This window comes from Ooceraea biroi, chromosome 6 (assembly GCF_003672135.1).
Source record: "Ooceraea biroi isolate clonal line C1 chromosome 6, Obir_v5.4, whole genome shotgun sequence".
Taxonomy (NCBI): domain Eukaryota; kingdom Metazoa; phylum Arthropoda; class Insecta; order Hymenoptera; family Formicidae; genus Ooceraea; species Ooceraea biroi.
Window position 1 is genome coordinate 14,811,545 of NC_039511.1, and position 13,117 is coordinate 14,824,661.

The window sequence follows — 13,117 nt, forward strand, 5'->3', positions numbered from 1 at the left end:
AGTATCATGTTTTTGCTTCACGTGGACAGCTAACAATTCGTGCGAAATCATTAAACTTTCTTTGTTTATAACTTTTTGACAAACAACGAGCGACGGCTAAAACCTCTTCAAGGTCACTCAGGAGGGTGACCTTGACAACATATGTCAAGGTCGAGGTCATCGGGGCTGGGTCCGTTAAAGTACATAATTACCTAAACTGATGTTGCTTGTAGCAATATCGTAATGTGCAGCAAGCTGGAGAAGATTTTTCTTGAACAATGAATAAATTATGTACTTACATGCATAAGAGATGTTCCTTGTCACGTGTCAACGTAGAGAGGTATGATTTTACGCTGAAAACAGAAAAGAGAATTTTTGTAAAGATTTAATTACGTTGTAAACTGCATGGACGTTCTACCTGAAGAGAATGCTGCTCGCTCGGATTTTCCAGAATACAAACAAGGTCTTTCTGACGGACATTCAACGACATTGCTCGGTTCTTTTTACGAATATCGCTTCCCAATCGATAGGTTAGTTCCTGTGACAAATGAATAATGATACGGTCAAAGAGTCACAAGATCATTGGATGATATAAAGAGAACGTTTTATAGTTATTTTATGGTTAAAATCGGTAGAGCAGCATGTGCAAATTATTAATTATTATTATTATGATTATTATATGTATATATATATATATTTTTATAGATTATTTGTGAAAAGAATACGAGTTGTGATAGCTTTATTACGAATTTGTTCTCTATTTCTTCATTAATTGTTGTTTCTTAATGGCACATTGGACGCATGGTGAAAGTCATAAAATCTAGTACAACAGTTATGAAGACCTTGAGAAAGAGAGAAGAGGCGATTTCTCTTTTCGCGTGAAGACAGAAATTAATTATTTGCAAAATATTTCTCGTTATTCTATACAATTCCATAAACTGTAGAACTGTTTGAAATGTATATTATATATAATACGATTACTTGCATTCTATTTGAATATGAGCTATATATTTTTTTATTTTTGCATTTTAGATTTCTATGTTATGTAACGTACGTAATAAAAAAGTTTTGAATTTCATTCCAACGTGAAATATAATATTTATAATGTTGCTTCGATGCATTAAAACATTATGTACATACATCAAGTAAATTATTGCAATCATATATTCAATAATATTCGTACTTACGTATATTTTTACAAACTTTATTTTTGTGCATGTGAAATGATATTTTTGTTTTGAGTGTATATATCTTCTTTTTTTCTATTTTTTCCTCTTTATTCTTGTTAGATATTGTAATTGTAACCAAAACAAACAGCTCTAAAGATATGTTCTTGACTGCACTCTGCTACACTTGCTGTACCGAGGAGCAGCATGTATAAATTGTGCGTTGGAGGGAAATAGGGACGGAAAGTGAAATAAAAAGTGATTTCGTGTAAATAATAGTGTTTACAGGATCTGAAATATAAACCTGAATTACATTTTTCTTTTGCAAAAACTGTAAATATAATGGCTCAAATTGGAAATGTGGTATGTAAAAATTACTCTGCACGTGTAGCATGTACTTTATAACCTTTAGCTGTGCTTACATTTATTCATGACATATATGTTTATCCATCACGTAGAAATCAAAATATAATATAAACATTTTAAAAATCGTTAAGCAGTTAACTATTTAATCTTAATGACAATCACTATAATCTATTAATGATTATTAATAATAATCATAATTGCCTTGCTCCACATTGCATTTCTATTTTAAAGTATTTAGTACTCCTAAGTTATTTTAATAACAAAGTTTAGTAATACAAAAAGTTTAGTAATAAAGATATTAATTTGTGTAACAAATTGTGTATTTCAGACGGCAGATCAGCTGATTGCTGGCTCCAGTATACTGTCAAGACCAGCTGATGAATTCGGCAATGACGTAAGTAAACTGTCCAGGTATAATATTTGCAATTATGATATAAAACATTTTATACCTCCACGTGTAAAAAGTTGAACTTAATTTTTTAATTGCCTCTTTAGCCGTCTGTGGAGGCAATGTGGGCGATAAAAGCTATGGAACACGCAGAAGTTTATTTCAATGTAAGTTTTTATACGCATGGCCTGATTGTACAACATACTTTAACCAGAGTTGAACTCGTTTGGAGAATTCACGTTGGACCTAAGTCATCTAATAATAAATAGAAGATAATAATAGAAATATTTTCTTTTAGATTTTATGCTCAGTTGACCCGAAACTTTTGCGACTTACGCCTCACGATGAGCAGATTTGCAAGGCATTCAGAGATGTTTTTCCTAATATGAAAGTAGACAAGATAGACGAAGACGAGTTGAAGTCTCCGGAAGGCAAGGCGAAATGGAGGTCCTTCTGCGAGCAGTTCAAGGATATTGTGGAGGACTACAGCTTCGGTACGCTGCTGAGAGCAGATTGTACCGAGGATTACTCGGAGAAGAACAGCATACTAACAACCAGGATACAGTTTTACGCTATCGAGCTTGCAAGAAACAGGGAAGGCCTGAACGATGGTATACGGGGAAAGTACAAGCCAAGGAGAACCGTCAAAAAGTAACTAAATTTAACCGCGCCGATATTGCAATCGACACCATTGTTTGTATCGATATCATCAAGAATAGAATCGTATATCTAATTTTCGACTAATCTTTTTTTATAATCGAACGAATGGACGCAAGTTTGCATGACACGTAATAAAAGGTACACATGTAACGATGAGATGGTGAATCTTTATTAATTTTTACAAGAAATCATTTATTTTTCGGTATTTGCAAGCTGATCAACGGATTCGAAGCGCGAGCCCGATGTTTCGACTTCGCAGCCGTCGCTCCTGACAGTGCGGCGTTCCTATCAAATTTTCTCTTTCCTTGCCTGATCCCCGTGAGTCTCTTCAAGGTTGGCGGTATTATATATTCAGGTACGTCTTTCAGATGCGGCTGTAACTTTACAGTGTGCAATGCTTTGTCTTGGCGCAGCGACTGCAGGTCGCGCGGATTGTCCTCGAAGTAACTCTTGAGCCTCTCGCAGGTCAAGACTTCTTGTTTAATCTCCTTCAGTCGTGCCTCTCGAACTGCGATTCTCGTGACGGCCTTCCAAGCATCCTTCGCGCGATACCTAAATTAATTTCGTAAAACAAGAATAGAGAACGATGAGTATGAAAAAGTTGTATTATAATTCATGATATTTTATATTATAATTATTTATAATTTTTAATATCAGAGTCTTGCGATATTGGATTATCTCTATAATAAAATTAAAGAAACAGTGACATTAATACGTACCGAAAGCCCTCCACTTCTTCCAATTTAAACTGATAAGCTTTAAAGAGATTTTCACAATTGTATGCGCGTTTTAAGTGCTCCTCTACTTCTTCCATCAGTGGCCTTTCTCTGACCGACACGAAACTAAGCGCGGTGCCCTGATTCTTGCCGCGAGCAGTGCGTCCCGCTCTGTGTATGTAGCAGTTCAAGTCCGGCGGAAAATCGAAGTTTATCACGTTAGACACAAACTGGAAATCGATGCCGCGCGCTACGCCCGACTCTTTGTCCTTTCTTCGTTTGCTCTTTCTCGTCTTTACCATGTGCGGCTGTAAGTAAAAATTAATTAGAACAAAGCAGACTTTTTTTGCAACATACGCAAGTACGTACCTCTTCCAATGCTTTTTCGTCCGACGCTATTATAATGTCGTAAGTACCGCTATTAAACTGCGTGACCGCTCGGCACCTCGAGCTCGCCGGTAACTCCGAATTTAAGACGCAAGTCGGAATACCGAACTGTTCCAAGAACAGTTTCAACTTGTAACATCGGTCCACCGTGTTCACGAATATTATGGACTTGCCCCTAACGAGGGAAAAACAAAGCTTGATTGTTGCTCCTTTGTGTTCGAAAGAATCATGTTTCTAGTCTCATGTGCGTTCGAAAACCAAAAATTACCTGATTAAATGTAACTTCAACAGGGCGTACAAAATGGCAGCTTTATCGTTCTCCTCCGCAGCCAGAGTATAATGAGCCAACTGAATGGGAGAGGCTAGAGGTGGCTCCTCCAGCCTCAAAATTGCAGGATTGTGTAGAACCAACTTCTTCAAAGTTTGAACATCCTCGGACAATGTGGCGGATGCTAAAATTGCTTGATACGTTGTTGGTAGATGAGTTAGCACGGCCTTGACATCGTTCTCGTATCCAAACGAAAACAGCTGGAGTGTGATTAGTAAAACGATCGTTATTAAGGCAGTATTAAATGATTCTGTAAAAGTTTACGTCTTACCAAGTCAGCTTCATCAATTATCAATGTCTCCAAGCTGCGTTTCAATGTCAAGTTCCCTGCTTTCAAGTGTTGCAACAGTCGACCTGGTGTAGATACAACGACGTCCGGCATTTCTTTCAGTAACGGTTTCTGCGCGTTCAAATTTGTTTGCGGACTGATATCAATTACCCTGACTTCCCTCTGGCATTTCGTGGTCAAGCTCATGATGACCTCGTGAATTTGCTTGCACAGCTCCTTGCTGGGTGTAACGATCAAACCCTTAATCTCCTGTTTCTCCTGCGTTCTCTTATTCGTCAATATCTTTTGAATAAGTGGTACCGCAAATGCAGCGGTTTTGCCAGAACCTGTGCGAGCTCTGATCAAGACGTCCTTTCCCTCCAGCAATAGAGGTATCGCTTTTTCTTGTATCAACGTAGGCTCTGTCCAGCCTAGTTTTGCAATTGCCTGTACAATTTATATTTCATTTTCTTAGGGTATTTTTCAAATTATTGGTAGAAAAGTAAAGTTTTTAAATAACTATCTTTCACAGAAAATATTACTATTTTATATATATATAAATAAATAATATACATATATATTAATATTTGTGCATCCTAACCTATTAACTAAATTTACTTTTTGCACATATCATTCGATGTTGCTTAAAATGACGCACAAATAACACACGTTTCCAAGTAGGAGTTATCAAGTAGCAATTAATGAATTAAATAAATTAAATAGTTTTGTACATATCGGAAAGCAAAAGTTTCCAAGCTCAAGTTTGTTAACATATCCTTACTTTCAATATCCTGTCGTCTAATTCCAGCTCGTGAAAATTTTTCACTCTTGGTTCATCTTCTTCGTCTATTTCCATTTTGTTTGTCGACATATTTTTACAATTACTCTACACTTTATAAATTCTCAATAAATTATCACAAAATACACGTGACCACGCGTTACAAACAACAAATCACCGGCTGCCTGGCACTTGATATTGGTTAGGTTAGAGCTAAGGCAAATTGCGCATGCGCGAAATGAGAAGATTGCTTTATAACGTAATCTGAGTTTCTGTTGCAATCTATCTTCCCATTATCCTCTCTTTCTCAATATCGTGTTGTAAAACCTGTGTCGTTAAATTATTATCTGAAAAATTACACATCCTTTTGCAAGTATTGATGATCCGCAATACACGGTGATTCAACGGTGAGTAAATATTTTTTCATTTGTAATGGCTTTCTCTGTTTTTCAACGACAAATGAAATAAATTTTTATCTAACAATAATATGACTTAAATGAAAAGGTGAGACTTTTATTTTCACATAGCACAAGTCGTATTTACGATGTTTATTATTTTTGCACTTATGCAAAATTATATGTATTACATTATATATTTTATATGTAAAATGCAAAGATACCTAAAAGACATTGCTTACTTGCTTAGAGACTAGAGCAAGTGAAGAATATTTTATTCGCACCCAGTAAGCAAAATGTGTGCAATCTGCCAGCAGATTGGCAACAGATTACTGCAGAAGTTGATAGCAAATTGGCATCCGTTATGTCCGCATTAGGATAGCGATCTGCCAGCAGAGCCTGCTAACAGACTCTGACGGCAGATTGGCGGCAGAAACCGAGCAGGATCTGTTAACATTTGACGGCAGATTGACGGCGGAAACCGAACAGAATCTGCAGCTTTTGGCCATTCATATTTACGATATATTAAAGCATGTGTTTACTTTTAACACACTATAAATTGTTAAAAGAACGCATTTGTTTGTTTGTTAAATTAAAGTACATTTGGCTTGATGTGTCTTTCTGACAGTTCGTTGCATAATCTCTCTTATTGTTAATTTATTCTAATCTGAAGTCCGAATTTTGCTTTCGAACTTCAGATTGCTCGTGGCGTGCGTGAACTACACGAACGTTGTCCATGGGAGCCTCTGTGCCGCAAGTGCAAAAATTTTCAGAAGAATTAATATTATCGTGCCAAGGCGCGTATATTAACTTATATAACTGTTAGGCTAAATCCTAACATCGAGTAAGAACTCGACGTGTGCACCGCATAGCGGTGCGGAGCGAAAACGCATATTCATAGCCGTGTAAATTTGAATACTGTCAAAAGCTGCGGATCCTGTTCGGTTTCTGCTGCCAATCTGCCGTTAGATTCCGCGCGCGCAGATCTTGCTCGGTTTCTGCCGCCAATCCGCCGTTAGATTCCGCGTGCGCAAATCTTGCTCGGTTTCTGTCGACAATCCGACTTCGAGCCATGTTTGCAGATTCTGCTCGGTTTCTGCCGCCAATCTGTTCTTAGATTTTGTGAGCAAGCTCTGTTACATTTCTGGCACCAATTTGTCGAATTAATCGTTAATAACAACTTCTGTATCAAATTTGTTGTCTTTTGGCTGGCAATAGTTGATAGCAGATAGTTAGCATCATCTGCTTTCGGCAGACTTGGCTATCTGGGCAGATACCTATTAATGGAATGGTTTTAGTTTCACTGTGACTAAAACGAAAATTAAAGAGGGAGAGGATGAAATAGTAAAATGTCGAAGGTGTTTCTTAATTCAGAAACGTAGGAAAGAAATGCATAAGAAAGTGACTACATTTCTAGAATATATTGTTATATATATATACACACTTTAATAACCAAAAACAAACATTACAGTAATAATATCATTATTAATATAATATTATATGTAATAATAGAATCGTTTATATCAATCGTAGTGAAAACACTAAAAACTTTGCTTGTTTCCTTTATTATTGGAAAGAACAATGCGGTTCGGTTTGCCTCTTTTCATTATTAATAATATATTAAGTCATAATGATCGATCGCGTACGTGCTATTATCATGTATTGTATCGCGTTTAAAAAAAAGGAAACGTAAAATATCACCTTCCCTGCCTCGCGATAAAAATCGGTGAAAATACATTATATAGAGAGCATGATCGGCTGGTGAGCCGATTAATCGTTACCTTACTGATAATCTAATAATAAATATGATAGTGCAGTATCTAAAAAATTTGTCTTTTTATGCAATTCGCATATACAAATATAAGTGTCTTCAAAAAATGTACATTAATGTTTTATTGCCCTTGCAAACGTAAGGATAAATTGGAATTGCCAAATTGTCATGTGATAAGTTAAAAATAATGGATTATATTCATAGTTCCTTTTTATGTTAAGATTGTTTAAAGTATAGTCTTAAGATGCTAATGAAGCTTCTTATTGGTAGCATAATATCTTTTAAGGTCACATCTGAAGAATACTTAAAACGATCTTAAATGTAAGATTTCACTATGAACACCGACCAATATTTTCTTCAATTTCTAATTTTTGTATTTTGATGGCAAACATGCAAGAAAAAAAATTATCAAAATTAGGTTGATCTCTTTAACGTAAATGGTTACAATCATCCAAATTATAATTTATGAGATCTACATAGAGTGATACAAAATGTAAATGTTGACATTAGAATAGTTATCAGTTGCATAATTTAAATTCAAACTGAATGAATAATTTTCTGAAATCTTTTTCTTGAATTTGCAAATGTTATCCATAATATGGATAAAGATTGAACATTTAATAAACCAAGATTTCATTAATGTAGTCAAAAAATTCTTGTATATGTAAGTCAGTTTGCTAATTCAAAACACGTAACAATTTGACAATTACAGATTCTCCTTAAATCTTTACTCAAACGATAATACACACTCACGATTCCTCTCTCACTCTTTCTTACATTTATTCTCTCTCTCTTTCTCTCTCTCTCTCTCTCGTTTTCTTGCATTGATTTTCTCTTTCTTCTCCTTCTCTCTTTTCTCTCATACCGTTACTTTTTTTGTTTGCGTTCGCTTTGCCTAACTGTAAAAAAAATGTTGGATTTGAGATCCATCATGTGAGAAAGAAGATAAAACTTAAAATTTAAAAAGCGTGTCTCTCTCTCTCTCTCTCTCTCTCTTCTAGAAGGGCGTCTTTTGTAGATATGTATTTGTAATGAAGATAATGAAATAATTAATCTAAACAAATCAACGGAGTATGTTGAAAGACATTTATCTTTTCAGAAAATTTAGCTCAAAGGTGTTCATATAATATCACACTTATACAGTCTGCTGAACAAAAGTGTGAACGGCAAAACTCTCGTTTAGAATCCGTTACTCTCAATCGAAAAACTGTCAAACATCATGTAGAGAGATCTTTCTCTACGATGCGTTATAGAGGAAGTCTCAATCATGTCTGACTTTCGTGAAGAAACAAGGCATTTTGCTATGTGCGCCATGTATGTCAAATGATTTGAAGCAATCACCCTTCGTACTCATCCGAAAGTGTTGAAAACATTTCGGTAACAGCAAAGACTGAACGATTTATTATATATAAAAGTATTGTAGTCCTAAATAAATAGTATATGCAACATTTCTTTTATAGTAATTATTACAATTTTTTTATTGTGGCGAGATTCGAATTAAGATTCAAATCTTGGTGAAACGTCTTTGCTTGATATTAATTTTTTCCTACCGCACCATTTAAGATTAATTAATTCTAGGGTGCTTGAAAAGGAAGCGTAAGATAAGAATAAAAACATAGAGTAACAATAGTTTTTTAGCATATGATCTATTCAAGTTAAGAAGCGTGTACATATAGTTCACATTTAACACTAAACGTTGCCATATGATTTTTATCATAACATCTTAATATCGATTTCAACTTTCATAGACAATAAATAATATTTCAAACTCAGGCGACTGAATTTTAACGCCATAAGTTGTATGCAAATATGGATAACAAACGTCCTTCCGTTTCTATAGAAATAGTTAAAAATCGTATAATCATTGATTTTAACGTGCATGCACTATTTTTGTATATGGATGAATTGATTTGATGGTCCCTCCGAGTCTTATTAGTTTTATTTAAAGTGTTGATAAATTCTGCAATTATGTTTTATGCTCTTTTTTTCAAACACCTTAGATGTGACGTGAAGTAGATTTTTCACACCTCGAGTACAAATAAATCATACATGAAAAAACGGTATAAGAGGACAATATTGTTTATCGAATAAGTAATGGCGAAATAATCTTACAATCACGATAATACAAGAAATTTGTAAGAATGCCAAAGAATATACTAAAATGCATCGATGAACAAGTACAATGGCGATGGGCGAGATAAGACTGATAAAAGAGATAATAAAATTAACAATCGTAATAGCGTTAACAATAACAATCATACTGTATCTGTTTTGATGTTTCTGAATGTATGTTACTATACATTTTGCAAAATTTTCTAGAGGCGCCATATTTTTCTTACATGTACTGTCACTGAGAGAAAATCGCAAATCGATTACACCTTCGTGTATTGATCGATCAAACTGCGATTGAAAAAAAGGTGCATGCATATTGCATTAAGGCAAATTGCTTCTATCGAATTAACCCTTATTGATCCGTGACTTTGAAATGATAACATTTCCAACAGGTGAATTTATTAAAGAGAATTATACTTTCATTTTGCAGCAATACTCTTTATTTTCTTTTTTTACAAAAAACGCTACTTGGCACAGCTAATAGTTTATGTATTAAATATTTTGCATACGAGAACAATCGATATTAATAACGAGCACGATTGTCACTCTTCTACAGTAGAATGCTCTCACATCCGAACTAATTGCAGGAAATTATCGTTATCTTAATTAATTAAGGCAACTTTAGCGTAATTAAAATTTCTTTTCTCTCAGTGCGTGTAACCGAGCGCCAAAAGCGACAACGATGTAACAGTGTGGAAGTAATGATAAGCCGTAAATGTAAATAATAAGGTCTAATTTTTACAACGATTATGTGTGTGTGATTGTCAAAAAAAACATCCTCGACAATTCGGAAACAGAAAGCGAAACATTCACGCAGTCAACGGTTTCTTCTTGAAAGAAGCCATCTTCGCGCTATTCACGTTACTCACGCGCGTGATCGTTAATCAATCCAACAACAACAACAGGGCATGTTGCATTTGCTTTATGGAAAGGTGATACAGTAGCAGTTTAATGATAATAAGAATAATAATTATAGTTATAGATTATAGTAGTATTAGTGTTAGTAATGTGTGATAACTGACAATATAAATATATTTTCTAAACCTAAGATGGATTAAGAGAAAGTCGGAGGCGAGAAGATGAGGGGGTAGTCCTGGCTTAAGAATCACGAGGGTAAGGTCGGTTGGAAGATCCGAAAAAGTCAGTTTCCTGGAGTCCTAGGGTATACCTTTTGGGGCAAAGTACTCATTGGCGACATATCCCGTTATCATATTCAGTATTGTAAATCGCTCGATTCGAACTACGGTCAGTCGGAATGAGAACTTCGGTTTCAAGGAGGTTCTTGGTATTAACTAAATTCTGATATGTAGATTTTTTGACGCTGGGTAAGATTTACCTATATGTGTTCCTCTCTAGTCTGTTCGTGTCAATCTAAATTTCCAGTGCACGTGTAGCGCTAAATGTGGTTGTTAAATTCCAGTTCGACTTCCTTTCGTTACTTTTATATTGTCCGAAACAGTTTACGATGACAGTTATGTGCTTAAGAGTACTTATTCATATAAACATCGTAGTCAATGCAATTTAGGATTCACTGCAATAATGATAGTAATTAAGTTTTATCACTTTTATATGGTCCTTTTTCATAATTCTAATTGTAACGTAAAGAAAAAAGTTTTAACTGACATTGCTCTAACTGGTTTGTAAGAATAAATTGTATTATTACTATTCTCTTTAGAATATTACTATTATTTTTATTTCTTTTAAATCGCCTTCAAGCATGAGACAATGACAAATATTTAAACATAAATACAACCACACTTGCACCAAACGTGCGGTATGAACACATGCTACTGGCTTCCATACTATGACTAGCGTTTTGTGATTTTTGCAACATGTCGGTACTTGCTGACGTCAGTATTTGCAACGTTGAACGATGTGACGCTTCGCAAACAAACGAGTCAAAGATATGTAACGCCGATTACACAAGATATATTTCCCTTTCCTCGCAAACTCTCTCTCCTGCCAATTTTCCTCTCTTCTTATTTTTCTCCCTTTCCTCCATTCTATCATTCATGCAATCTTTAATGCGCTAACCGAGACAAATTACTTGTCAACGCTCGCAAGCCTGTATACGTAATGATGATATAGCGATGCACCATATAAAGTATGCAAGTATCTTTTATACACTTATATTAATTGTGTATGTATTGGTGGCCTACAGCAGATGATTTTTTTATTTCATCTCTCATACTCGTGCTCTGGTACCAATCATCGCGAAATCATCGTATCCTTTGGCTCTCATTCACACTGTTCTCTCATTCTATCTCTCTTTCTTTCTTACTTCGTGCTTATCATGTGTTTTGCGTGTGAGTGTGTCTGCTTGTTCGTGTGTCCCGTTTTACACGTGTATTTCTTTTTACATAAAATATTGCGTATGTACCAGACGATTTTACAAAACTTTACCCTGGAATAATATACTTTATGCTGTGTGCGAGGCGACCGATGGCGAAAAATGGCGAAAAATGTTTCGGATACATTTTATAGACTTTTTCCCTCCTACCACATGTGAACGTGATTCGGTCGATACATATAGTTCGCTGACAAATCCTCGCGATCGTTTTACTTTTAACATTTCTTCGCGAGTCACTCGATGATATTATTTACTTGCGATTTTGTATGACGACCGACTCACATCTGTATTGCGATCGAGTAGAGCGTACCTCGTGTTCAATTCTTTCAACAGCCATATTTTATATAATTTCCATTAAACACTATATATTGTCAATCGAAGTCTGAAAATAGTTTCAGGGGTGGAAATGTACTAGAAATAAATACAAAATTTATATGGGATTAATGAAATTAATAAATTCAAAAGGACGTTGCTGCTACTTAGTTGAGTGTTGAAAGAATCAATGGGTCCGCAAAACTCGATTATGAGATTATATATCGCGCTTTCTACGCACATGTCTTTAAGATGCCACATTACAGGACGACGATACGCATTGAAAGACGCACAGTCGCAAATTGTACACGCGACATTTTACACCTCACATTATTTTTCGTAAAAAATTTTATTCTTTTTCTCCTTCAGTTACATGGTACTACTACACATCTCCCGTTAATCCCTTTCTTAGTTATTCTTTCGCGTTAAAAATTTAAAATACTCGTATTATACGTAAGTATTTATGACCCTGTTTTTGTAAAGGCTTTTCAACATAAATTGATTCTGGCCGAGAAAAATAAATGAAATCCAAGGTAGGATCCAAGATAGAGAAGAGGACAAAGAGGAGTCGAGAAGACGCGACTGCGTTAGGAAGAGAATAAAGGATTCGTTCGTCTATGTATATTTAACGTCCCTTTCCATTATTTTTCCTTTGATGCTTCTCGACAATAAACATAAAAATAAGAAGAATAAAATATATCAAGATATGTGAAAACTTGGTTTGACGAATCAAATCACGATCCACGTTGTGTATGCGTCTTAACAAAGGAAACATGCAAAAAGCTGCAATTAACAGCTTTTCTTCATGTGACCGCAACAGAAATTATTATCGTAAGATTAGCGCGCCTTCTCGCTTTCTGTCCAATATTTTAGCGTACCAATCGAGCACATAGCGTGAACTTTTCTACAGCGAAATTGTTACATAGTTTACGAAGTTACATTTTACGAAAATACAATATTTCATGAAGAACACTTTTCATTAAAGAAGAGGATATTTAATTTTGTATTGTTTCCATCGATAAGTGATACGATTTACATTTTCATAAAAAGAACGGCAAGTTAAGATTATTCTATTCGTTATAGGATCAGAGTTTTGCGCTTTGATAACAATTTGTTGTAGAGTAAATAGATTTTGGCAAGT

General features: G+C 35.0%; 2 protein-coding genes across 2 annotated transcripts; one reads left to right on the forward strand and one right to left on the reverse strand.

Annotated features, from left to right (window-relative positions):
• Positions 1–1,315: 1,315 nt before the first annotated feature.
• Positions 1,316–2,712, forward strand: LOC105285905 (protein PBDC1). The gene is made up of 4 exons (XM_011350453.3): positions 1,316–1,508; positions 1,840–1,905; positions 2,007–2,066; positions 2,198–2,712. The coding sequence occupies exons 1-4, from the start codon at positions 1,488–1,490 to the stop codon at positions 2,552–2,554; spliced, it is 504 nt and encodes a 167-aa protein (XP_011348755.2). The 5' UTR covers positions 1,316–1,487; the 3' UTR covers positions 2,555–2,712.
• Positions 2,709–5,776, reverse strand: LOC105285904 (probable ATP-dependent RNA helicase DDX56). Its single transcript, XM_011350452.2, has 6 exons — positions 5,040–5,776; positions 4,262–4,705; positions 3,931–4,190; positions 3,645–3,837; positions 3,279–3,583; positions 2,709–3,111 (listed from the first exon to the last, which is right to left on the reverse strand). The coding sequence occupies exons 1-6, from the start codon at positions 5,127–5,129 to the stop codon at positions 2,748–2,750; spliced, it is 1,656 nt and encodes a 551-aa protein (XP_011348754.1). The 5' UTR covers positions 5,130–5,776; the 3' UTR covers positions 2,709–2,747.
• Positions 5,777–13,117: the final 7,341 nt, after the last annotated feature.

Bases quoted from the DNA above. Each gene is read 5' to 3' on its own strand.
- LOC105285904 (XM_011350452.2), bottom strand. From the start codon at position 5,129: ATGTCGACAAACAAAATGGAAATAGACGAAGAAGATGAACCAAGAGTG. The intron at 3,584-3,644 runs GTACGTACTTGC...TTTTACTTACAG, and splicing joins ACGAAAAAGCATTGGAAGAG to CCGCACATGGTAAAGACGAG. The intron at 3,112-3,278 runs GTACGTATTAAT...AAATTAATTTAG, and splicing joins GAAGAAGTGGAGGGCTTTCG to GTATCGCGCGAAGGATGCTT.
- LOC105285905 (XM_011350453.3), top strand. From the start codon at position 1,488: ATGGCTCAAATTGGAAATGTG. The intron at 1,509-1,839 runs GTATGTAAAAAT...TGTGTATTTCAG, and splicing joins TGGCTCAAATTGGAAATGTG to ACGGCAGATCAGCTGATTGC. The intron at 2,067-2,197 runs GTAAGTTTTTAT...ATTTTCTTTTAG, and splicing joins ACGCAGAAGTTTATTTCAAT to ATTTTATGCTCAGTTGACCC.